Genomic DNA, 24905 nt, shown 5'->3' on the forward strand with positions numbered 1-24905 from the left:
AATAAGAGATGAAAGTTGACCAGTATCTTATTTGTACAATATTTTGTTCTAATTATCTTGTCACAGGAACTTAGTACCATTGAAAGTTTCCTCTTGGAAGGGCAGGGGATCTGGGGCTAGACTGTCTGGGTTCAAACACTTTTTTCCTTATTAGTTGAAGAACTTTTTTAAACCTCTTGGAGCCTTTTTCCTCATATGTAGCATGGTGTGGGGAGTAGTAGCTGCTAATTCCTAAGACTGACTGATACAGTTCACATAAGAGACTGAGCATAGCACTCAGAGAGAGATGCTGAACCTAGTAAACTCCCAGGACAGCAAAGGAAGAAGTAAAGAAAAGAGGTGACTTTGGCCTTTGCCCCAAAGCATATACTGTGACAATCTCTTTTTGAGACATGAGATTCACTAAGGCAGCCCTGGGGCCAGAAAGTGCTCCTGATAAACTGTCACACCTGGGTGAGTGTGTGGTCCCATCTCAGAGTTAAGCCACCCGCACAGCCAACTTTATTGCTCCTATGTGGTTCTATAAGCCTTATTGAAAAAAAAAAAAAGTTAACAGAGAACAAACTGTAGCCTAACAGGTAACCCAAGATTTAGGAAGACACAAGATGCCAGAACTATTTTGAACAAAAAAGATAGTGATATTTATTTAAAAAAAATGTGATTAGTTTTCCTTCTTTAAAATAAGAATCAACAGGGTCATGTTAAAATCATGGAGAATGTTGAAACTAGAAGAGCCACAAAGAAGAGAGAAGGTTATGAACTACATTCATTAGCTAATTCTCAATAGTATTCTTCCTTGGTTGCATGAAGAAGGCTTGTAAATTCTAAATATTAATAGAAAAATAATTATATTGTAATATGTTTAATTATATGTTAACTATATGTAATAATAGGATATATTACATAAAACATGAGAAAAATAACATGCAAATTTGATCATTATAACAAAAGACATGAAGTGAAATTTTTTTTTGAGAGAGAGAATTTTTAAATATTTTTTTATTTTTTAGTTTTTGGTGGACACAACATCTTTATTTTATTTTTAAGTGGTGCTGAGGATCGAACCCAGCGCCCCACACATGCCAGACAAGCGTGCTTCCGCTTGAACCACATCCCCAGCCCAAAGTGAAATTTTTATAATAAAATATAAGAAGAAAGCAAAACATTAAATTCAACAAATTAACACTTACAATTAAGGTATGTAAGCTAGGTTTCCTTACTAAAAGACAAGCTCTTACACTGTATTAAAAACAAGCAAATAAGTATGGTATCACAAAACATATTTATAAAATGAGAATTAAAAACAAAGGCATTGGAAAAAATATATATATAAATTCTAATAAAATAGAGCAGATGTAGCAATATTAATACAAGGTAAATTTAATTCAAGGTGAAAAGCATTCAGAAAGATAAAGTGTATTTTATTAAGATAAAATGCATAATTCAAAAGACAATATGAATCATAAGTCTTTACCAACATAGATTTGAAATATATAGGACAAAAATTAGACAAAAACTGTCAAGTCTCCAGTGTACACTATGCATTTGCCAATTTTTTTCTTTTATTTAGTTAATTCTCAATAGAAATGAACAGATCAAGTGAATCAAAAAATGACATAAGGATTAAAGGAACTGAAAAATAATGACTCTGCATGATTATATAGACATAGTTATGAAATATTGTACCCAGTATATGAAAAAAATATACTTCATACCAACTTAATTACCATAACAGTGACCATGACAAAGCCTCAAATACTGTCAGTAAATTCCCCTAAATCCCCCTGAATTCTAGAAAGTCACAGTCCCTGAGAAAAATGAAATAAAATTAGAAATTAAGCAATAAGACATTTTAAAGTCTATCCACTTAAACAATTTAGATACCCATTTAAAAGACTAGCAGGAAAAAATTTGAAACCAAAATTTAAATTTCTTTGATATGAAAGAATAAAACCTTTAAAGCTGTGGTAGGTATAACAAAGCATTTTTGCCATTATAACCAATATTTAAATAGGTTTAATGAATGTTACAGTCTATAAGTAGATCCATTATTATTTGGGAACTTAGCACTTAGGACTTTTCAACTCAATGTTAACAGGATGGACAATTTGGAAAATTGTATTGAATCAACATAATTAGAATGTGATGAGGAATGATCTTATAATTTTAGGATAGCAACTCCTTTGTAAGCAATACACAAATCTCAGAAAATGGACTTAAGTACATGAAATATTTTCAGATTTATGATGGAAGACACAGAGAAAAGAAATTTACCAATAAGTGATAATCCAAGAGAAAATATTTGCCTCAGACATAATGAATAATGACTCAATTTCACAAATAACTCTTTACCAAATAATAAGAAAAAGACAAATCTAGAAAAATTGGCAAAATACTTGAACAAGAAGTTAAAACGGCACAAATATGAATCGATGAAAATATTCAGAGGAACATAAATGCAATTTATTACACAGGCAAGAAATCAATGTATTGAGACTACCTAGCATGAGGAAAGCTGCTTTTATTTATTAATTGAATAATGAGCACTCAGTGTGTCTCAGGCACTATGTAGATTCTGAGTATATAATATGAATAGAGCAAATGTGGCTCCAGGACCAAATATGGAAATTCAGATGTTAAGGTGACAAAAAACTATGTTGGACAACAGACTCTAATAATTCTGACAGGAACATAGTGGTAAAGGTAGGATAAAAAGATTAAGAATGAATAGATTGGGAAGGGAAAGTATCTTTAGTATGAGAGGAAATACCTAATTTATAGATAAAATTGCATTGAACTAAAATGACAAGAAGAACCCAGCTATGCTGAGAGCCAAGGAAGAAAGTTCTTGACTCAAGGATCAGCATGTAGTATTTCAATAATCTGAAAGGATGCTGGTGTATTTGGGTTAATGTAAATAAAGGAGAAGAAATCATGAGGTTGACAAGAGGGGCAGCAGCCAGACAGAAAAGGCAGATCACGCAGGCTGTTGCATAGAATCTGGATTTTATTCCAGTCACAGAGGAGAAGCATAAGAAGCTTCTTATATATATATATTTTTCATTTTGAGGAAGTGACTACTCTGATTGCTGTGTTGAGAGTAGATTTGAGGAAGCAAGAGTAGAAATGGAAAGACTATTGAAGATGTTACTGACATGGTCCAGTTAAAGGTTGATTTGGGTGATGTCAAGTCAGAGAAAAAATATGCATATTGTATGGAAAAATCAATAGAACATGTTGGTTTGAGGGATGAGGAAGGAGGAGGAAATAAGGATGGTTCCCAGCTGACTTGATCTACTGAATATATAGTGATGCCAAGCACCAAGATGGGAACTGTTAGGAGAGGACCAAAGTTTGGGTAGAAAAGTATCAAAAGTTTAATTTTATTTTTTATTTATTAATTTGTTAAATTATTTTTTTTCTCAAAAGTTTAACTTTAAATGTGATAAATTGGAGATATCTGAGAGACAACAAATGGGAAATTGTACATAAAAATTTGGTCTTTGCAAGCAAGTATGTGTGTGAGATAAAAATTTTAAAATTATTAGCATGTAAATAGATAAAATCATTTAAATTATAGATTTGAGGAGTTGCCCAGGATTAAATATGGAGGAATTCTATCTTTTAGAATTTAAGTGGAGGTGAAAGAACATTGAGAGGCAGGGTAAGTCAACAAGTGTGATGTCCCAGAAATCAAGACAGAAAGGTTGAATGAGAAGAAGCCCAGTGGAGATGGCTAAAGGAAGTCATCTGTGATCCTGACAGGATTGATTTGGGTATGATGGGGGGGGGGATGCAGCCTGATTGGATTGGACTTGAGAATAAATAGAGATTTGGAAATAGTGATGTCATTTATCAGCTCTTGAGTTATTTGAGAAGGAGAGCAGTGAAATGAGACATAACAGGATAAAGTTGAGGGATCAAGGGAGAGTCATGTTTGTGTAAAGACAGAAAAAAATCCAGTACAGCAGAGGAGAGACTGGATGAAAAGGGTATGACAGAAGAAATAAAGTCCTTGAGAAGGCATATATGGGTAGGTTCCTCAACATACATGTATAACCAGTGGATTAATCAATGATTAAAAAGACTATTTCTAGTATAATTGAGGAAGTACTTAAAATTTTTTCTTCCTGTTCTGGGGATTGAACCCAGGGCTTCATTCAGAGCAAGTGGGTCTACCACTAATATACTTCTCCAGCCTAAAATGATTTGTTTAAAGGAGAAAAGATGCAGATGTATGGAATTGAAGATTTGGTGTTGGGGAAGTTGAATGTTATGGTTTAGATGTGGTGTTCCCACCAAACTCACATGTGAGACAATGCAAGAAGGTTTGGAGGAGAAATTATTGGGTCATAGCCTTAACCTAATCAGTGAATCAATCCTTGACGGGATTATCTGAGTGGTGGCTGGAGGCAGGTGGGGTGTGGCTGGAGGAAGTGGTTAATTGGGGGTGTGGCCATGGGGTATATATTTTGTATGGGGATAGTGGAATCTTTCTCTGCTTCTCATCATTATGGGAGCTATTTCTTTTTGCCACACTCTTCTGCCATGATATCCTGCCTCACCTTGAGCCTTGAGGAATGGAGCCGTGCTTCTATGGACTGGGACTTCTGAAATTGTGAGCCCTCTAATAAACTTTTCCTTCCCTAAAATTGTTCTGGTTGGATCTTTTATTCACAGAGGCAAAATATCTGACTAAAACAATGAAGGAGTTTTTGTGTTCTTAAAAATGTATGAAGAGATTTTTCATGTGAGAGCAATGTTTGAGGGAAAACAGATAAAATGTGGAAGAAGATGAATGAATGAAATTGAGTAGAATTACTGAATAAAGCTAAAATTCATGAATTTCCTGTGAAGCTAGTCTACCCTATCACTCTGTCTTACTTCATGCTTTCTATCTCCAAAACACCTGTTATATTTTCCCAAGTTTGATTCACCTGCTCTGGTATAGACCAGAAAAGGCAGATTTTATCTGAATCTGATATATCTTTTTTTCAGACAAACATGAAGGAAAGAGAGAGGAGGAAGAAAGTTAAAGGTATTTGTAAGCGAAGATTTTTTTTTTTAATGGACTGTAGTATCTAAGCTGTACAGGAAGTAAAGATAGATCAGAGATAATGGTGAGAAAGAGGTGAAAGCAATGGTTTGGAAATTCCAAAGAAATTGGAAAATTGTTGTATGAAAGCGTTTGAAAGAACATGGAGTGATAGTTGTATACAAGAGTGGGATCTTTCATCTGGTAGTTTAGAGAGTGTGCATTTATCAATGGCAGTGATGTCTAGGGTATGACCCTAGGAGTGTAGCTGAAATCAAATGGTAAAAAGCTACTGAGATGAGAAGTCAAAAAATAGGTCCAGTGATGATGAGAGGTGGGGAAAGTATACAGGACACCTCTGTTGATGAAAATAGTCAACATAGGGAGGAAGTCCAAAGTCTTGAACAAATGAGAGCTGGTTGACCAGAAGGCTGAATGGTGACAATGGAAAGAGGATGATGTAATCTGATATCAAGAGCTCTACAGAAATGGAATTTTTGCAAATGGTGGAGAAGTAATGCTCTGGAAGTAGTGTAGGAAGTAAAGAAGATGCCTGCTCCATCCTTCAGGCACTGAGGAATATGCACATGAGAAATAAAATGCCTCATTTAGGTGGCTCAGAAAGAAGTACTTTCTCAAGAGATAGTCAGGTTTTAAGTAATGCAGAAAAGTTTTATGCAGATTTAGAAAAAATTAAGTAATGTGAATTTAGAGAAAAGATACAAAAATAGTATACTTTTCAGTAAAACCTTCATCTAGCTATTGTTAGTTTCTCATGCAATCATAGTACAATTATCAAAACCAGGAAATTAACATTGGTACAATACTATTAACTAAACTTGTAGACATTATTGACATTTCATCAGTTTCCCTCCAGTGCCCACTTTCAATTTCAGGATCCAATTTAAGACCACATAAAACATCTACTCATCATGATTCCTTAATTCCCTCCTATCTGTTAGTACCTCATTTTTTCTTTTTCTTTTTATAAACTTAACACTTTCAGTGGGTACTGGTAGTCACTTACAATATCCCCCAATTTTTATTTGCCTAATATTTTCTCATGATTAGATTGAGGTTCTTTTAATAAAAATACTACAGAAATGATGCCATATATTCTCAGTGAATCATATAAGAGGGTACATGACATCACCAGTGAGCATTTGGATATTGTGGTCATTTGGTAAAGGGGCTGTTTTCCCCCTTTATAACTGGTATATCTCTTGGGAAAGATATTTTAAAATTATGCTAATATTCTGTTGTCCTCCAACTTTTGCGCACTGATTTCATCATCCATAAGTGGATCTTACCTTGATGTGTGCCTAATAGTGATATTGTATTAGAGGGAGACTTTTTGACATGAGATTAAAGATATAAAGGATTGGTTCTTGGTTAAAGATAAAAAATTTATTGCATATCGAAAAGCTAGGGAGGCTAAATGGAGGGGTGGGGGCTTAAATGGTAGGTATGTTGGGCAGTATGGGATTGATTAATGATGGATGATGGGTGTATTAGTCATCTTCCATCATTATAACAAAATACCTGAGATGATCATCTTATAAAGATAAAAGGTTTATTTTAGTTCATAGTTTTAGAGGTTCCAGTCCATGATTAATGTGTCCATTGCTTTGGGCTCATGTCAAATTAGCACATCACTGCAGGAGTGTGTGGCAGTACAAAACTGCTCACCTTATAGCCAGGAGGCAAAAGAAGAAAGGGAAAAGACTGGGATCCCACAATCTCCTTTAAGAGAAAACCGCCAATGATCTCACAGTAGTCTTGAAGTATCATATCACCACCTCTTGAAGTATCATATCACCACCTCCCAATCGTGTCACCCTGTGTACCGATCCTTTAACACATGGATCTTGCAGAACATTTAATGTACAAACTATAGCAATGATTAAGGAATGAAGCACTTGGAGGTGACTGAGATAAATAGAATGCGTGAGACAGAATGGAATTAGTACTTAGGAGCGGTAAGCCATGGTTCTACATTGCCACTTTCATGCAATTAATTTTTGTTCAGACTGTAAATTTGCATAGAGCAGTTTGGCAAAATTAAGATTCAAGCACGCATATTCACTTATAGAAACTTATACTAGAAATTAATTCTATTTCTAGGTAAATATTCTAGAAAAATATATTTATATGTACAAGAGAGATATAGCAGGATATTCAGTGGAACAACATAAATATCTATCAGTAAGACTGCTAAATGCATTATGTAATGTCTATATTGTAGCATGCTACTCAGAGACCAAAAGAGTGAAGTTAGACATATCAGCATTAATATAGAAGGAAATTTGAAGAATGTTAAATGAAAATAAGTCAATATTTAAAACAAAATTTTATAGTGTCCCTCTTAAGGGGGAAAAATCTATTTAGGATAGGAAAATCTATGGGATGAAAAATGGACACACAAATTTCAAAGGATGAGAATGTATGTGTCTTTCTTGTTGAGTGTCTGGGCCAGTGTAGGAGTCAGCAGGTTTTGTCACTTGGCATTAGGACGCTCAGTCTCCAGCATGAAGTCAGGGGCCTTCCAAGCTGTTTTGGAGTGCTACCATCAAATAGGAGAAGGAAAGAGTACTGGGTCAGGTGGGAAATTATTGATGTGTGTCACTTCAGGACTGGACCTTGCTTACATTTCATTGTCCAGAACTCAGATATATAGCCACATCTAATTTCATGGGAGCTGGGAAATATAGTCTAACTGTGTGTCCAAGAAGCAGAAAAACACATTTAGAGAAGAGCTGGTGGTCTGTTTATCCTAATTACCCTCTGTGAAGTAAACTTCTATTCATCGGTTATCATCCTAAGCAGATATTTACCACTAAATGGAAAATAGTCCAGGAGGATTCATATGAGACAACTCATGATGTTGAATTTTGGGGAAAAGGGTAAGGTTGAGAGGAGTATTAAGCAGGACTTTTGTTTTTTGTTATTTAAACTTTTCCTTGTTAAGGTGAGATTGCAATAAATCACCAAGTTGATCTTAAAGCAGGAGATGGAAACTTGATTCACCAACCAGCATTCTAAATTCACCAGCTGGAGGGCAAAGGGGTAGGCTGCAAGTGTATATCCTTCAACCCCCTCCTAGGGTTTGAGTACATTATAGTCCAAAACCATATTGTCCAAAAACATACATATTATAGTCCAAAATTGTAAGTGGCTGTTGCTATGATTCAAAACCATAAACAAATGTCATGAGATCTAAAATCATAAGCAGGGAGTAGGCCAAAATGTCCCTAGTTGAGTACAAGTTAAAGAATGGTGACTAACATCTACACAATCAATCTCTGACAGGGTGCATTGTCCAAGAAAAATGGGAACCAAAAGGAGAATACTTTTACATTGATAAGAATTGCCATTTTGTGTTGCCAAACATGCTATGCTAAGCAACTACTGATGGGTACAGAGGCAAGACTTTCTCATGGGAGAAGTATTTCTTACTCGTAGAGTCTCAGGGTTAAATGGAGTCGATTTGGTCATTGCCCATATAGCCTGACCCATAACATCCTATTTTCATATAATATTCACATATCACTTTTGTGGTTAATGATTTAAAGCTTTAAAGACCAGTTAAACCAGGAGAAAGTATTGTTTAAAGTATATGAGATAGTTTGGTTACTATGAGTAAGTGCAAATTCTAGTTCTCCCAGAGTTACTACTCACATTTATGTTTTGTTTTATATGTCTTATTTTTGTGATCTCTTAAGTAGAGAATTGTGCATTTGCCAGTAGATTTTCTCCCACCCTCTTACTTCCCTAGGCTCCATGTGTGCTTATAAGTATGTGAATGTCTTGTGTTCACACTCAGTTATATGAAACTGACTCAGGCAAAATAATACCTCTTCAGATTGCCTTATAACCCATAGTACTAAGACCATAGCAGAGGCTTTGGAAATACCTGTTGTCTGTGTTGAATACATACATGTGGGAATATAAGAGTGACTGCTAACTCTCCTGAACCTCATGGTGGCAAAGTTCAAGTTTGTGAAGCTATTGCAAAGTGTGGGTAGAATGCAGGGCTAGATAGCGCTTGCATAGACAGTTCCTAAGACACACTGAGATTTTGTTTCCAAATGTGTTATATAACATGAATTATTCATAGGTCTGAATCATGTGGACCTAAGATAATTATGCATATTAAATATCCATCTGTATTACTATAGTAGTTCTTAAGATCACCAGGGGTGCTTTTAAAAAACAGATTCCCAGATTCCACTCTAGACAGGCTACAAAGTCAAAGACTTGAGTCCAGTAATTTCTCAGAAGCACCATCAACGAGGCTCCTGTAGCCAGCACCACACAGGTCTTCTTATTGGCATTTTGGAGACAATTATGGCATCTGCCAAGTGTTGCCCTAGTAAACACCACCCAAGTGTGTGTGCTTTTTCTCTTTGAGAAATATTTCAAATATACAGGAAATATGTATCAACCACCAAGGGCACATTATTAAGATTCTACTTTTATTTACTTAATTTTAAAAAGAAATTGAACATTAGAGACTGTTAAGTTTTATCCTTTCCCCTTACCCTTTCTTCCTCCTCTTTTCCATAGCAGTAACCACTATCCTGGAATTGTCAGTGGCCTTCAGCCAAAAACACCAGGGACACACCTGTAATTGAACAAGTTGGGTTTATTGTCACAGCAAAGTAAATGCATACCATAGGGAACAGTGGGTTATCTCAGTAAGAAAGTGTTAGAACCTATTATAGGATTGGGCTTTGGTTGGGTAATTTTGGAAAGGGCCTAAGGAAACTGGGGGTGCCTTGGATTAGATTGAATGCTATCAGACAGTGGAGACAATTTTATGATTAGGTATCTTGATAAATTTCATTTATAGAGAGAACAGACTAGAATGAGGGTAAAGTTGTAAGTTGTAAAGTTGTAAGAAGTAGCAGTTATTCGCCCTGTTAGAGGGATGGATGTTTGTAATGAGTGGATTGCACGATGACCTTGTGTGAATTTATGTCCAACAGTAGAACAAGTCTTAACTTTGCAGGGTTCAGTCAGTTTGTAATAACACTGAACTCTAGACCAATTCCTGGATGTCAGAAGCTCTTCCTCTTCCTTCTCACGATTCAAGTTTTTCTAATTTTACTATCTGTGTATGAATTCACAACTGCTGGGTTTTTATAATATTACTGTATCATGATTTTCACAATTGTTTTTATTTCTTTACAGAATTGTTTTGAGACACAACTACATTGATTCATGATATAAATTAACCCATTCCCTTCTTCCCTCCCTTTTCTTCCTCCCACTTTTTTACCCTCCATCTTCTTCTTTCTCTCTCTCTCCCCTGAGGCTCTTACAAATAGTGCTGCATTACGTGTCCTTTCTCGATTCTCCTTATCTACCTGTGCCAGAGTTTCTCTAGTGTAAACATTTAGACTTTGTGCACATACTCAGCTCCACCAGGTATTGCCAAGTTGCTCTCCACAGCAGTGAGACCAATTTGCTCTTCTATCAGCAATTCCTAAGAGGACCAGTTCTGCCAAACACCCTCTGTAGTATGAGACAAGGTTTTCATACTTTTTAATTTTTTTCTTGCCAATTTGGCAGATGTGTAATGGTGTCTTGTTTTAATTTCCATATTCCCAATTATTAGTGAGATTGACCATCTTTTCTCATGGGTATTGCTCATGAGAAGCAGTCAGGCACAGTGGCTGCACGCGATGGCCTCTGGAGCCAGGCTGCCTGTGTCTGAGCCCACGTTTTGACAGTTACTAGCTGTATGACCTTGAGCAAGTTACTTCTAGGAACTGGAGATGACAATGGAATTCTTGCAAGGTTGTCATAGAAGGAATGTATATAAAGTTTTTTAGTGTGACCCGACACATAATAAATACTATATGTGCCCTGAGCTGTTACTCTTCTAATTGTTGTTGTTAATCATTTTTCCTATATGAAGTGTGTGTTTCTATTTTTTGCCCAATTTTCTATTGGGCTGTTTGTCTTTGTGTAATTTGATTTGTTAACATTCTTTATATATTTTGCACATTTACTCTTTTTATTATTTTTTCCTTGGCTATAAATATTTTTCATGGTTCATTTTTTTCATCTTATGTGTAGTACTTGCTTTTCTTATATTAACAGAAAGATGTAGAGTTGTAAACTGTAAATGAAGTGCTATACCTTAGTATGAGGCATAAATATGAAATATTGTCTGATACCCTTCTCTCTCCAACTGTTAGATGATGGACATAAAACTGCAAAGCCACTATTTCTCTGCCCTTTCTTTAATAATAGAATTCAGCCTTGCTTATTCTTTCTTTTTAAATAAACATAAAGCATATATAGTTAAAAATGCATTGTCAACAGTGCCAACCCAAACAGGCAGAAACAAAATCAGCCTGTCAGAATTAGGAGGACTTTGGGGGCACATCTGACAAGTAGATGTTTTCTTTTTCTTCTTTTTTTTAGTACCGGGAATTGAACTTGGGGGCACTCGGCTACTGAGCCATATCCCCAGCCCTATTTTATATTTTATTTAGAGACAGGGTCTCACTGAGTTGCTTAGAGCCTTACTGTTGCTGAGGCTGGCTTTGAATTCTTGATCCTCCTGCCTCAGCCTCCTGAGTGGCTGGGATTACAGATGTGTGCCACTGTACCCAGCAAGTAGATGTTTTCTTTGGTGTGTTTGTATTTGATCACACAGCATTGGCCCTCAGTGTTCCAATTTTTTTTAATTAGTTGCCAAATCATTTCACATTAAAAATTTCAGCATTTTGTTATGACAGTGAAAACTGGAACATCTGGCATGCTGGCCTGGGCTCCCATGGACAACAACAGTCTGGAGCTAAGAAGTAGCTGATCCCTTTATGTGGAAGCTCACTCTCTACTTTGTCAAAATCCCCGACACACTCTCTGGCCTCTATCATTGACCTCAGTGGCAATTGTCATTTATCACCAGGTCTGAGCTCCTGTTTCCCTCACTCATTTGTCTGAGCCCTGTAGTCATTTGAGTTTGTGTGGAAGCTAACAGAAGGTGAGGGAAAGTAGCACTGCTCCATTTACTCCCCAGCAACATAAAAACTACCAGGAGAGATGTTTGTTAGTTATTTTTCAACAGGAGTACCTTCCCCATTATGACTGTTTATAATTGTAATTTAACATTTTGATGAGAATATCCTTATATATCCTGTCATAATTTGTAGTTGGCAGATATGGGCAACTAGGTAGGGAAAGTTGCTTAATACCTTGTAGCCCTGATATTAGTCTCTTGACTCACCAACTTCTACGTGTCCATGTTAATTTTTGTTCTTTTTTTTAGCACATTATTTTTTAATTGTATATGGACACAATGCCTTCAGTTATTTATTTTTATGTGGTGCTAAGGATTGAACCCAGTGCCTCACATGTCCTAGGTGAGCGTTCTACCACTGAACTACAACTCTAGGTCCAGCATTTTTTTTTTTTTTTGACTATTGAAAATCCCAGTTTTCTAATTCTCAAATCAAATAACTTTACAGAAATTGTCTTTTGCAATTCTGGGCTATTCAAAGGAGTCCTCAAAGGTAAACTTCACTCTCTGTGGCCTTTCCTAGTTTTTTTTTTTTTTGTCATTTTATGGGGGTCAAATTTTGTTACTGATGACTCTTCATTGACAGATTTTAAATATTCCATCATACTACAATATAACAAGCCATTTTCTTGTCCTTCCCTAATTTTTTCAAAGTGAATTTCCTCAAATCCCTACCTATCTTCTTCAATCTAGACAAAGTTTTAGTGATTTTAGGATAAATTAATGCTAATTTTTATACTCTGGGTCTAGGTAGTTCCTAGATATGAAACACAGACATCTCAAGGATGAGTAATCTCCCCCCCTTTCCCAGCATTCCCTTTTCATCCTAAAGTTCTGAAATGACTGAGAAGCCAAATGGAATCCTTGAAAATTCTTTTTCCTATTCTTCTTCAGCTCTTCTTGTCTTCTTATGTACTTTTGGAAGTGAGAAATTATTCTCTTTACATATTTATTTATGTTGTATTTTCAGGATAGGCTAATTGCTGTCTTAAACAGGCCCCAAAATATATAGTGTTTGAGTGTTATCTGTGGTTTTTATCTTGCTCATTTAAGATATGAGTGAACAGGTTTGAGATTAGGCTCCCTCCCATCAGGTACTTAGGTACAAAAATGGACAGAAACTCTACCAACTTCACTGTATAATCTCTGTATAATTAACCCTTTTTCATACAAGCATTTGGCCAAAATGTATGGAGGCATGTACCTGGGAAATTTAAAATAAACTTCAGTCCTGGAAATGGCGTGCATTATCTCATCTCGCATTCATTGGACAAGATTCAAGTATATTGCCAATCTTTGCTGTCAGGGAGGCTAGGAAATCCTGTAACGGAGTATGACCAGGATAAGAGGAGAACGTAAGTTTTGGTGAATGTTTAGCATCCCTGCTGCAGCTGTGAGATATTGAGGAGAAGCAATCCTGATGAAACTTTAGGAATAAGCCATAGGAATCATCCCAAGAACAAGCAGGAAGGATCCTTGAAGATCAAAGTTGGACCTGTAAACTAAATCTCCAAAACCAGTCTAACCAGTTGCTCTGTGGAGAGTGATAAAGTATGAGAGGACCACCCACCTGCAATAGATAGCAGGAACACCAAGGAAAAGCTGGCTCAGGGTGCCCAGAGTTTAGATTCTTAGTCTAGTTGGACTTCCCTCAAGGCCATTTTCCTGTGTTTGTTCTTCAACAAGGTTATTTTATTTTTAGAACTGATGACCACAGTTACCTACAGGGATCCCAATTCAGTTTAGTATATGGGAATTCTATTATCTACCAGGCACTGTGCCAATAGTAGAAAAACACCACTTAGCTTAGTAACTCAAGGCTTTCCTTGTTTGTATTGTTCATTGCTTGGAAATAATCCACATCCTCCTTAGTCCCCTATTTATATTTCTGTGTCAGTCCCAGGTCTGTCACCATGCTTTACTCTTGCAGTCTGGGTGGGACAGTGTGGCTGGTGGCCCTGCACCCACCCAGTTTGTGCTTGGCATTAGCAGGAAAGAAGCAGTGGGCAGCGTACAGTGAGCCCCTGTCAGTCAACGAGGTCTGCAGTTCCTTCCATAGCACTGAGTTTCTTTGTCCCTACTTTTTCCCCTGTCTGCACTCCACTAACAATATTCAAAAATCTCATCCAAACTTCTGGCAACTCTTCTTTTTACACTTTTGACTGATGACTTCCTAAAACTCCAGACAGTGGGGTGGCTTCCAGGCTGTGTGACTTCATTAGTCTCCTTGTCTTAATCAGGGTGAGATAAGTAATCCTAGATAAATGGAAGGCTTGTGTGTCTCAACTGCGGAAGTCTTACACTTCTCAGGGTTTGTGTTTTGTTTCACTTTTAGATCCTTCTTTCCAGCAATCCGCTAAGCTGATTTAAATGCCAGGTTCTACCTAAGGAATTGTTCAATGGGGATATTGGTATCTCTCTTTTTAAAAAATTTCTAATTCCTCTTGTTGATTCCCCCACCCCGCACTGGATGATATTGGTTCTTACTGAACCCCTTGTGTTTCATGCCCACTTCCTAAGTACTTGGTGACTCTGATCTTAGCAGTACAGAAACAGCAGGACATCAGGAAGGAGATGGGAGCAGGCTGCAGGAGTCTGCCACAATATAAATCAGGCCTCAATGAGGTGTTTGGTTATAAATGTGGAATAAGAGGTTAAAAAAATCCCATAAATTACATGGGAAAAGGACAAGGGAGTAGAAAATAACCCAAACAGAATGGAGCAATCATTACAGAAAGGAATGGGAACTAATTTCAATGGTCTGTGACTGACATTAGGTGAGAGGAGAAATTGGGGTGGTGGCTTGGATTAAAGGAAAAACAAAGAACTTCTCATTAAGAAGAAGAAATTTCTCATTAAAGAAATTTCTAGGTCAACCTTTCAGAGCTCTAAGGAAATGTCAGAAATGCAGACCAGAATCAGCATCACTTTTTAACCTCTGTGGATGGAAGTTCTCTGCATGCCTTGACTCAAATGCACATCTGAGTGTGTGTCTGGAGACAGAGGGTTAATTTCTGCTTTCAGAATCTCAATAGATGGGAAAGAGCTGCTGAATTAGAGGGTACATCTATCCTGTAGGTAGTCAAAGCCATGAGGAAGATGGGGACTGGAGAAAGACTCCTGGTGGGTGAAGGGCTTAAGGTAAGAATGGTGTGAAATGAGGTGTTGTAGGGGATTCATGTTGCACAGTGCCATACTGGAGTCTGGTGTTTGACTTAGAACATTCACATAGGAAATTAGGCCCTGTACTGTGGAGTCTGAGAGAGTGTCATCTCCATGTCAGTAACACAGAGTGGGAAAAATGAAATCATAGGTTCGCATTTCACAAACCTAGTTTTCTATTTTCAAACTAATGTTCTTCAATAATGCAGTCTTGTTTTAATTGGAGACTGTAACTTGCTCTCCACCTAACCTTTTGTTCTCCCTGGGATACTTTCAGTCATCTCCCAATAAAAGTCTAGGTTAGTATCTAAAGCCACAATAAACAACAGGATCTCTATTTTTATGAAGGCACTAACACCTGTTTGTGTTTCTGGTAGCACAACTGCTGCATTCTTGAGCAAACTGGACGCAGAGTTGCCAAACAGAAATGCCTGTCAAACTGCTCCTCGTGACCTGCAGTTCTCTACACAGGTAAGTAGAACATCAGGTGGAGGGCTGTTTGGCATCTTCCAAAGAACTGTATAGAGACTGTGGTTAAGGTCATTGAGTGACGGGGACAGCATAGAACTCTGGAAGTAAAGGCAGATGGCCTGATCTGAAACTTTGACCTCAACTGCTCAATGAGCTACAAAATCATGCGGATATTTATTACCTACACAATGGTCATCTGTAAAGTCATTGTCCTTGCCCAGTCATCACCCATCCTTCCCTCAAATTCTTATGTCAACATAAAGTCTACTGTGTGCACAGAGCACTCTAATAGAATGAAGGAGAAAAACAGTCAGAAAGCACCATTGCTTGGTCAGGAAGAAGCATTTGTGTCAGACTGTGTGTGTAGGGACACTTCCTAGTAAAGGGACACCTGAGCTGATGTTTTAAAGGTGAGTTAGTAAAGCCAAGAATCACTCCAGGTGTCAGAGTTAATTAAGACACAGAAGCAAAAACAGGTATGAAGGCAAGAAAAAAAGCACGGCTCATGTTGGGGAAGAAGAGGCGGAGCTGCAGAGGAGAAGGGAACTAGAAGGCTGCAGAATCAATCAGGAGCCATAAGAGGCTTTGCTCAATTAGGGTATCAGTGGCAGTTTGGGTGGGAGAATTTATCCTATGGATTTTCAAGGGCATCCGTGGCCCATGGGCACAAAATATTAATAGCACCACCCAGACATTGAGGCATTTAGAAACCCCCCACACAAGAAGCTGATGGAGTTCCTGGTAGAAAACCCCCTGAAGATGTTTGTATGCCACATTAGAGGACTTGCACCTCATTCCGTGAGTACAGAAATGTTGTAAACCAGGAGGGCTCAAGGTCAGATTTAAGAGTTTTGACTGCATCATGCTGATAACTGTGTAGAGGGTGGATCTAAAGGAATAGAGAGAGAAGGAAGTCACTAAGGCTTCTGCCCCAGTCTGGGTGAGGAGTGATGAAGATGTCAACTAGGGCAGCAGGTGAAGGGATGCAAATGAAAGGAAAGAGAGCTTAGAAGATGAAAGCAGCTAGGGCTTGGTTATTGACTAGTTAATCAGGGTTAATAAAATAAATGTCACTAAGGATGTCCCTGGAAAAGAAAAGATGGATATAAGTTTTAAAAAGTCTTTGACTTGCCCCAAACCTGGAAAACTTATGTCGTTAGAGAAACTTGATCTTCATCTTCCCCCATCCCCATCCCTTTCTCATTAGAAACCATGTTTTAGAATGTTAGGAAGACATTATGACACTCTTAGAAAAAGTTCATGGTACTCCTCCCTGCAAAGCTTTATATGTCCCCTCCTCCTGCCACTGCCTCTGATGTGGTGTTTCAAAGTCTAAATTTGCCAGTGTGGGTCTTCCATGAGTCATATCAATTGAAATCCCTCATTTCTGTCCCCTCATTACAGGATCTGGGGAAAGAATTGAGAAGCTGTAGGTAATGGGGTTAAATCATGTGTAAGATGACACTCCTCATCATCTGTCTGGATATCCTTGTGGCTAAAAGGGAGTGGAGGGTGACAGGAGTTGGGTGGCTCTACCAGCTGGGGTTTTGTTTGCCAGGGTGGTCTTGCTTTCTGTTTGAGAGCTTCTGAATCCTGTGATTTGCAACACCTGGCAGAACTGCGTGAGCTTGCTCTATTGATCTTGGCTTATTTCTTCAATTTAACAAGATCATCCTGAATTTTAATATTATCGTCCAAAGCATTAGCAGTGCTCCCAGAGCTGCATATTCTGTGGATTGATTAGTGCATTTGTCACACAATCCTCAGAGCTATCAATAGAAAATATAGAGCAGGATTGGCCCCAGGATGGTTCCTTATGAACTGCTTGCAATAGCTGCTCTCATTTTGACACCAAACTATTAATAAGTTTTTGGTGTTCAATATATTTAGCTGACTTTTTACCCATATTTTACTCTTCTCATTCTGTCTAATCCATATGCATAGAATTCTTCTGAGAATGCTTTGTGGAACCATTTCTAATGCTTTAGGAAAATCAAATATGTACATTACACTTCTGTGAAGAGCATTTCTTCTCTGTTAAAAGAGGGCACTTGGGGTTTGCCTTAGCTGTGGTTAATGTATAGTGTGGAAAATGTGTGATTCCCATCTCTATGGGATATGAGTAGCTGGGAGGATTTGCTTTTCTTTTTGCTAATTTTAATTATACTACCTAACACAATTTTTCTGAGAAAATTTTTATTCTTAAGACATGAATTGGAATTGAACAACAGCAGGGGAGATAGAGAGGGAAGATGGGAGGGGAGGGGAGGGGAGGGGGGATAGTAGGGGTTAGGAAAGGTAGCAGAATACAACAGACACTAATATGGCATTATGTAAAAATGTGAATATGTAACAGATGTGATTCTGCAATCTATATTTGGGGTGAAAATGGGAGTTCAAAACAGAATTTGAATCTAATGTATGAAAGATGATATATCATGAGCTATGTAATGCTTTAAATAATCAATAAAAAATAAAAATATAAAAAAAAAAGAAAAAAATAAAATCTCTGTTTAAAGAATTAAAAAAAAAAAAGACATGAATTGGTGTGAAAATACTTTGTATACAACCAGAGATATAAAAAAATTGTGCTCTATATGCATAGTATGAATTATAATGCATTCTGCTATCATATATTTAAAAAATTAATACAATAAAAAAATTCTTCTTTTTTTATTTAAATGTGGATCTGACATTGGCAGATGGGAGTTTAATTAATACTATATTGTTATGTTGATGAAAAAGTCCTTCAAGTTTAGGACTTCAGACCACAGGTATTTACAGAGCTCACTTACATGTGTATTGATGGAGTTCTCTGTATTGTGTGTGTGTGAGGGGCAGAAGGTCATACCTTCCTCAGTCATCATCACTGAATATTTCCAGTTGCATAGTAAATGGTTTCCAATTCCTGGGTTGTATCTTCTTTTTCTTCTACAAAGAATAGCCATTTCTTTTTTTTTTTTTTTAATGTATCTTCTTGTTTCACTTCCCCAGATCTTTGAGTGGCTCCCTATATCTTCAAGGATAAGATCAAAATGCCTTAGCTTATATATCTGCTTTCTACTCTCTGTCCCTCCTCTTGTCCCTGTCTTGCCTCTCCTTTTCTCCCTCCTTCATTACCTACCTGCTTATTGATATATTCTCATTCCTTCCCTCCCTATCTCCCCCCTCCACCACCACCTGCTTCTCCTCAGTCTTCTAGGGCCTGGAGGACTGGCCTCTAGTCTAGATCTTTGCTCTTCTAAATGTGGTCCTTAGACCAGTCACATGGCCATCACCTGAGAACTTATGGAAATACAAACAAATCATAGGCCCCACTCTAGACCCCTGATTCAGAACCTCCGTTTTTAACACCATCTATGGGTGATCTGTGTGCACATTAGTGTTTCAGAGACTGTCCTGTACTCATGCTCTCATACTGCCCTGAACACTCTATGCAATTTGGTTATTTTAATTCATGTGTCATGTATTCTTTCTTTCAAGATTGCAAATGACACTCAAATATCTATGTCCCTCTTGCATCCCTTTAATTCTACTTTTCCTCCAATACTTCAGACTCTTTGTATTTCCTATTGCTGTGTAACTAATTATCACAAACTTAGTGATTTAATTCAACATAAATTTATTCACTTTAATTTCTGGGGTCCAGAAATTTGGAATGAGTCTTAGGGTGCTAACTAAAATCAAGTGGTTAGCAGAGTACCTGCTGGTGGCTTCTTCTGGGGAACTGTTCCTTGCCTCTCTTGGTGTCAGGCATTCCTTGGCTTCTTGTCCCATGGCTTCAGTGCTCTAATCTCTGCTTCTGCTTTATGTCATCTTCTCTCTTTTGACTTTTTGTCTTCCTGTTATAAGGATCATATTGATTACACTGGGTCCATCTGGACAATCCAAGCCCATCTCCCCATCCCAAGATCTTTAATTTCTACAGAATCCCTTTTGCCTGGGAACATCTTTAGGAGGTAGCATTATTTATCCCACCTCACTTTCCTAGTTGTTTCTTTTGTTATTTGGTGCTCAGTGTCTATGAACATGTAAATTGCTATCTCTGATCCATTTTAAACTTTATTAACTCATTTTTTTCTTCTCATTCTCCCAGTGTAATTTTTCAGTATTTCATGATTTCCCTTTTCTTGCTACCTGGCCAGTTAGTGTATTCTGGTTACATTTTCTTTCTTTTTAACTTTTTAAGCGTTTTCCTTTATTTTTTACATTTTCTTAGTTTCCTTTGCATATCTGACTGTCTTTGGCTTTTGTGACTATTCAATCGATTGAAATTTCTGTAAGATTTTTCATTTTATGCCAGATAGCTTGTCAATTCTGCCCTCCCCTCCCAGTTGGGTTCCTCTTACCACCCCCTCTAAACTGCATTGGTTTTTCTATAGTGCTGCTACACAGATATTATTCTGGGACTTTCCCTGAACATAATGGTCCTCAGTCTCGTCTGCACAGTGGACTAACCTGGGGAGCTTTAAAAATTGCCGCTGCCTGGGTCTTACCCCCAGGGATCCTGCCATATTGTGGTCTAGGTCTCAGGATTTTGAAAAGCTCCCCAGGTGGTTCTAAAGTGCAGCCAAGGTTGAGAATCACTGCCTTGATGCCACCCTGGGAATTTCTTTTATTGCTTTCTTATCTTGAAGCTTCCAATTTCTGGACCTCATTTCTTTTATTTTCCTGCTTTATTTCTTTGTTTTGGTGGAACATATTATTTAGTAGCTTCCCCAGAGAAGATGTATGGAAGGCAAACATGTTCAGGTCCTTCCATATCTGAAATTATCTTTATTGAGCCCTTATATTTTGCTTGAAATTTAACTGGTAACTCTTCCAATTTGGAAATAATTTTCCCTCAGAATTTTGAAGACATTACTCTTCTAGTTTTGGAGAAGGAAAGGTTGGTTCATGAGAACTCCAAGTTCAGCTGAATTTTAGTTCTTATATGAGGGTTTCTCTCTGCTTCTCCTGAAAATATGTTAATATCTCCATTTATTTTTCTGATATTCTGTAATGATGTAGCTTAGTCTGGGGGTTCTTTAAAAATTCATTTTCAATCTAGAAATTAATCAGTAGTTCTAGATGATTTGTGTTTTTTCTTCGATTTATTAACTTTCATTTTCTCTTTATGGAATTCCGATAATTCAAATCCCAGACCACCTGGATTTTATACTATCTCTTCATCTTCTGTGTCTTCACAGATTTTCACCTGTGAATACAGATGTCTCTTGGGTTTTGAAGATAGAGTTTGTGTTCGTTTTCTCCTCTCTTCAGGGTAATTTCTGGGAGAAGAAAAGAACAAAACCCTGCTTACTCCGTCTTGAGAATGTAACAGTTATCATGGGCTGCCTTGTGCCCCCATCTCAGTTTATATGTTTGAGGGCTAACCCCCAGCATCTCAGAATGTGACCTTATTTGGAGATCGGGTCTTCATAGAGGTAATTAAATTAAAATGAGTCCATAAGGGTAGATTCTAATGAGGATGAAAGGGATCCTTATAAAAGGAGCTAGTTGGACCTAGAAACATGCATAAAAAGAACATGATGTGGAGAGACAGGGTAAAGATGGCCATCTACAAGTCAAGGAGAAAGGCCTGGTATAGATAGATCCTTCCCTCATAGAAGCAATCAACCTGAAGAGACCTCGATTTTTTATTTCTATCCTCCAGAGTCATGAGATAATAAATTTTTGATCTTTAAGATACAAGTCTGTGGCACTTTGTTCTGGAAGCCCTAGCAAACTCTCTCGAGTGCTCTCTTGCTGGCTCTCTCTCTTTCCCTAGCAAAGTCTTACAGTGCTAATTTCCATTTATTGCTTTGGTGGTATTTTCCATTCTTAGTCTGATTCCTACTTATTTTTTTAAACACAGCTTAGTTTCACCCACTTGGAGAAGATGTCCTTGATCTAGTTTAATTAAATGTTTTCCTGTATTGTGACAGTATAGTATTACAGTACTGAAATGCTTGCTCTCTTTGTCTGACTTCCACATGAGGCTCTAACTGCTTGAGGCCCCAGGATTGTGTCTTGATATGGTGCTTGCAGATGAGACACTTAAATATTGTTTATTGAATAAATGTATCATCAGCATAGCTTTGGGGGAAGATGAGCAAAATGTACTTTGTTGAATGACAAAAGTTGAGCATAAATATTATATTAAATGAATATTTAATGCTAGAAAAATTTTGTTGATACAGTAACTTAGACATTTCTGGTATTAAGAACTAAGAAAAATAGAGATCAAAAGTTTTTTTCTCCCCCCTCTTATTATTTTTGAACAGAAACTTCCTGCCCTGCCTACAGATTACAGCTGGGTAAGCATGCATTAAGACTGCAAGTGACTTTAAACACTCCATATCTAAAGGCACCATGTGACTTCCTAGTTTCTGTGGCCTTTTAAATGACACCTTTTATGTCTAATAACCATTATATTTCTCAGTCGAAAACTAGGACCCATATTCTGATATAAGAACAAAGAAGTAAGTTTAAAAGGAAGGTATTCAAATAGAATTTCAATTCTTTGCTTAAGTCATAATATTTACTTTAATGATATATAATACTCTGCTTTTGAATTTCCTAAACAGAAACTGTCTTCTTCCCTCAGTTTCCTTTCTTGCCTGCTTGCTGGGTCTTATGTAAAATATTTGCGATGAAGACTCACCTTCTGTAATATAAAAAAGAAGGGGTCATCAGAGAGCCACTCCCTACCTTCAGTAGCTTTTCACAGTCCCCTTGTGTTTGCATATAGATAAAAGACAATCATAGTTTGTAGTTTTACCTGTCTGATGTAGTAGATTTTGGAGATATGAGGGATTTCTGAACACATGGAGCTCCTCTATTCTCATTGGTATTCCTGGAGATGGTACAATTCCAAAAGCTTCTCTCTCTCACTGGAAAGTGGTTCTTACTGTTTGATGATATATGGGTTTTTATAGTGACAGGAATGGGAGAATTAACTAAGAAGTGCTTGAGAAAAATTACAGTAAGGAAAAAGGGGGAAACAGCCTACATGAACTTTATGGATTATTAGTTCAGAGAACGAGGCCTGAAATATGTAGCTTGATGCCATGGTGCTGCTGGGAGTTTTATGAGAAGAGTGGAATTTCCTATGGATTGGATTTTAGGCTGGCCTCTCTGCCTTTCAGGAGCTGGGCCTACAAGTCAATGTGAGGGAGAAGAAGTACATGACAAATGAACAGAATACAGATGTTCTTGATGGGGTTATATCCCAATAAACCCACCCTAAGTTGAAAATATCACAAGATTGAAAATGCATTTAATACTTCTGCTCCATTGAACAGCCTAGCTTAGCAACACACACAGTGTAGAGTGCCGATGGTTTATCCTTGTGATCGTGGGTCTGACGGGAGCTGCAGCTCACTGCCCCTGCTAAGCATGTAGAGATAGTATTTTACTGCATATTGCTAGCCTGGGAAAAGATCAAACTTTGAAATACAATTTCTCTAGAATGTGTACCGCTTTTGCACCATTATGGACTTGAAAAATCACAAGTTGAACCATTGTAAATCAGGGACCCTCTGTAATTGAAATCTCATACATTTCAGAATATGTGGTCACTAGATGTGTGGAACCCTGATGTGGTTGGTGGGTCAGAATGACAGAAGGACATCCTACAGCAGGTCCTGGCTCTCCTGAGGCTCCTGTGCTCCAGAACAGGCTTTGCTTTCCCTCTCAGAACTAGAAATGTGCTTCAGGTACAGATTAGGGTTGCAAAAATTCAGAAAAAAAAAGCATCGTTGGAATTATATGGTATCAATTTCCAGTTGACAAATTTAATAGGTGATCATTAATGAGCAGTGGACATGTCTCTGATAGGGACTCATCAGCTAGTTGGATATTCTTGAAAAAATCTTCAACTTCTACCAGAAGGAATAAATTATGTTGGTTATCTCTGAGGGGAAAATTTTAAAGCTTAATTAAACAAACAGTTAAATCATCCTTTAAAATGTGCTGGATGATTGTGCTTATACTAGCCTTCTTTTTATATATCCCAAGGGATGTCTTCAGATGCATGCATAAATCAATCAATAAGCCAGTGTATGTGGAGAGCTTAGTGTTTGCTCAGTACAGAGGTTGAATTATTAGCACCAGTCCATCGTGAGCAGATTGATGTACTGTGGTGATGTTTTTCCTATGGACTTTTCCCCACTGTATCTTTACAGGCTGGTAACCGAGCTTATAAAGATTCTCTAAGAGAGAAGGAAAACCAACGATTGCAAAAGATGAAAGATGAACAAAAGCAGAAGGTATTTTCGAGACCCTACTAGTTATTGCTAATTGTTTGCTTGAAGTAGTGGGTATTTTTTAAGGGCTTCTGAGCAGAAATATTTAGATACATGAAAATTTTGAAAAAATAACACAAGCATCAATAAGAGGTGAATTCTAGGCATTTTTTAAGAGTATAGGGATGGATCCTTCTGGTCAACATCTTTGGCATACCTAGCCTCCATTGCAGGCTGCGGTGTGCTACACAGCTGGTGATGGCAACTCATGGAAAAGACCATGGAGCAAATGTGGACTTCTGATCTGCAAAATAAAACATAGCCAACATCACTGACATTTTATGTGAAATTATAGATGGTGGCCAAAGAATACTATGATACATAGCAAAGTAGGCATACAGAGTTATGAGACTGGCTTCAGTATTCACCTAAAACAATACATAAAGATATACTACATATGTACACAAATAATGTGAGGTTTTACAAATAGTTTAAGCAATAAAAATAAGTGAAATAAATTAGATATCTCCAAGTGCTGAAGGGCCCATTCACATCAACCAAATGAAATTTCCCGAATGGAAACGATGGTGGCTCTCACCTTTGATGAATAGGTTCCGAGGGTCAGAAGCTCTTTAGCATGAGATGAGAATGCTGAGGAAGACCAGCCATCAGATGAATATCATATTCTCCTGTCCTAATATTCTTCTTGCTATATTGGTGGTTGATAAAAACCTTCTTCTAGAACATCTCTCAAACCTGTTTTTTTTTTCCAATTATACAATTAACTAGAATTCTAACTCCCATTCTGATTTCCTTGGTTGAATTTATTTTTAGTTATGTCTTTTGCTTCACAAGGATATTTATTATAGCCATTAGATGTAAAAATCACGTTGTGAAGTAATTTGATCCTTTTAAGTGCCACAGTCCTCCTAATAGTGGTCAACCCCTTCCTCACTCATGTTTCATGAAGCAG

The 24905-nt window shown here is 37.4% G+C and overlaps 1 protein-coding gene across 4 annotated transcripts in view; it reads left to right on the forward strand.

Annotated features, from left to right (window-relative positions):
* EPSTI1 (epithelial stromal interaction 1) overlaps window positions 1-24905 on the forward strand; it is a 100592-nt gene that overhangs the window by 41470 nt on the left and 34217 nt on the right. For 2 of the 4 annotated variants that reach the window (XM_081308161.1, XM_081308164.1), the window contains exons 7-9: window positions 15611-15704; window positions 21971-22003; window positions 23873-23956. In XM_081308161.1, coding sequence (XP_081164287.1) covers window positions 15611-15704; window positions 21971-22003; window positions 23873-23956 — 211 coding nt within the window. The remainder of the gene's footprint in view (window positions 1-15610; window positions 15705-21970; window positions 22004-23872; window positions 23957-24905) is intronic. The other 2 variants (XM_081308162.1, XM_081308163.1) reach the window with 2 other exon arrangements.

This window comes from Spermophilus citellus, assembly GCF_964194105.1.
Source record: "Spermophilus citellus genome assembly, chromosome: 1".
Lineage (NCBI taxonomy): Eukaryota > Metazoa > Chordata > Mammalia > Rodentia > Sciuridae > Spermophilus > Spermophilus citellus.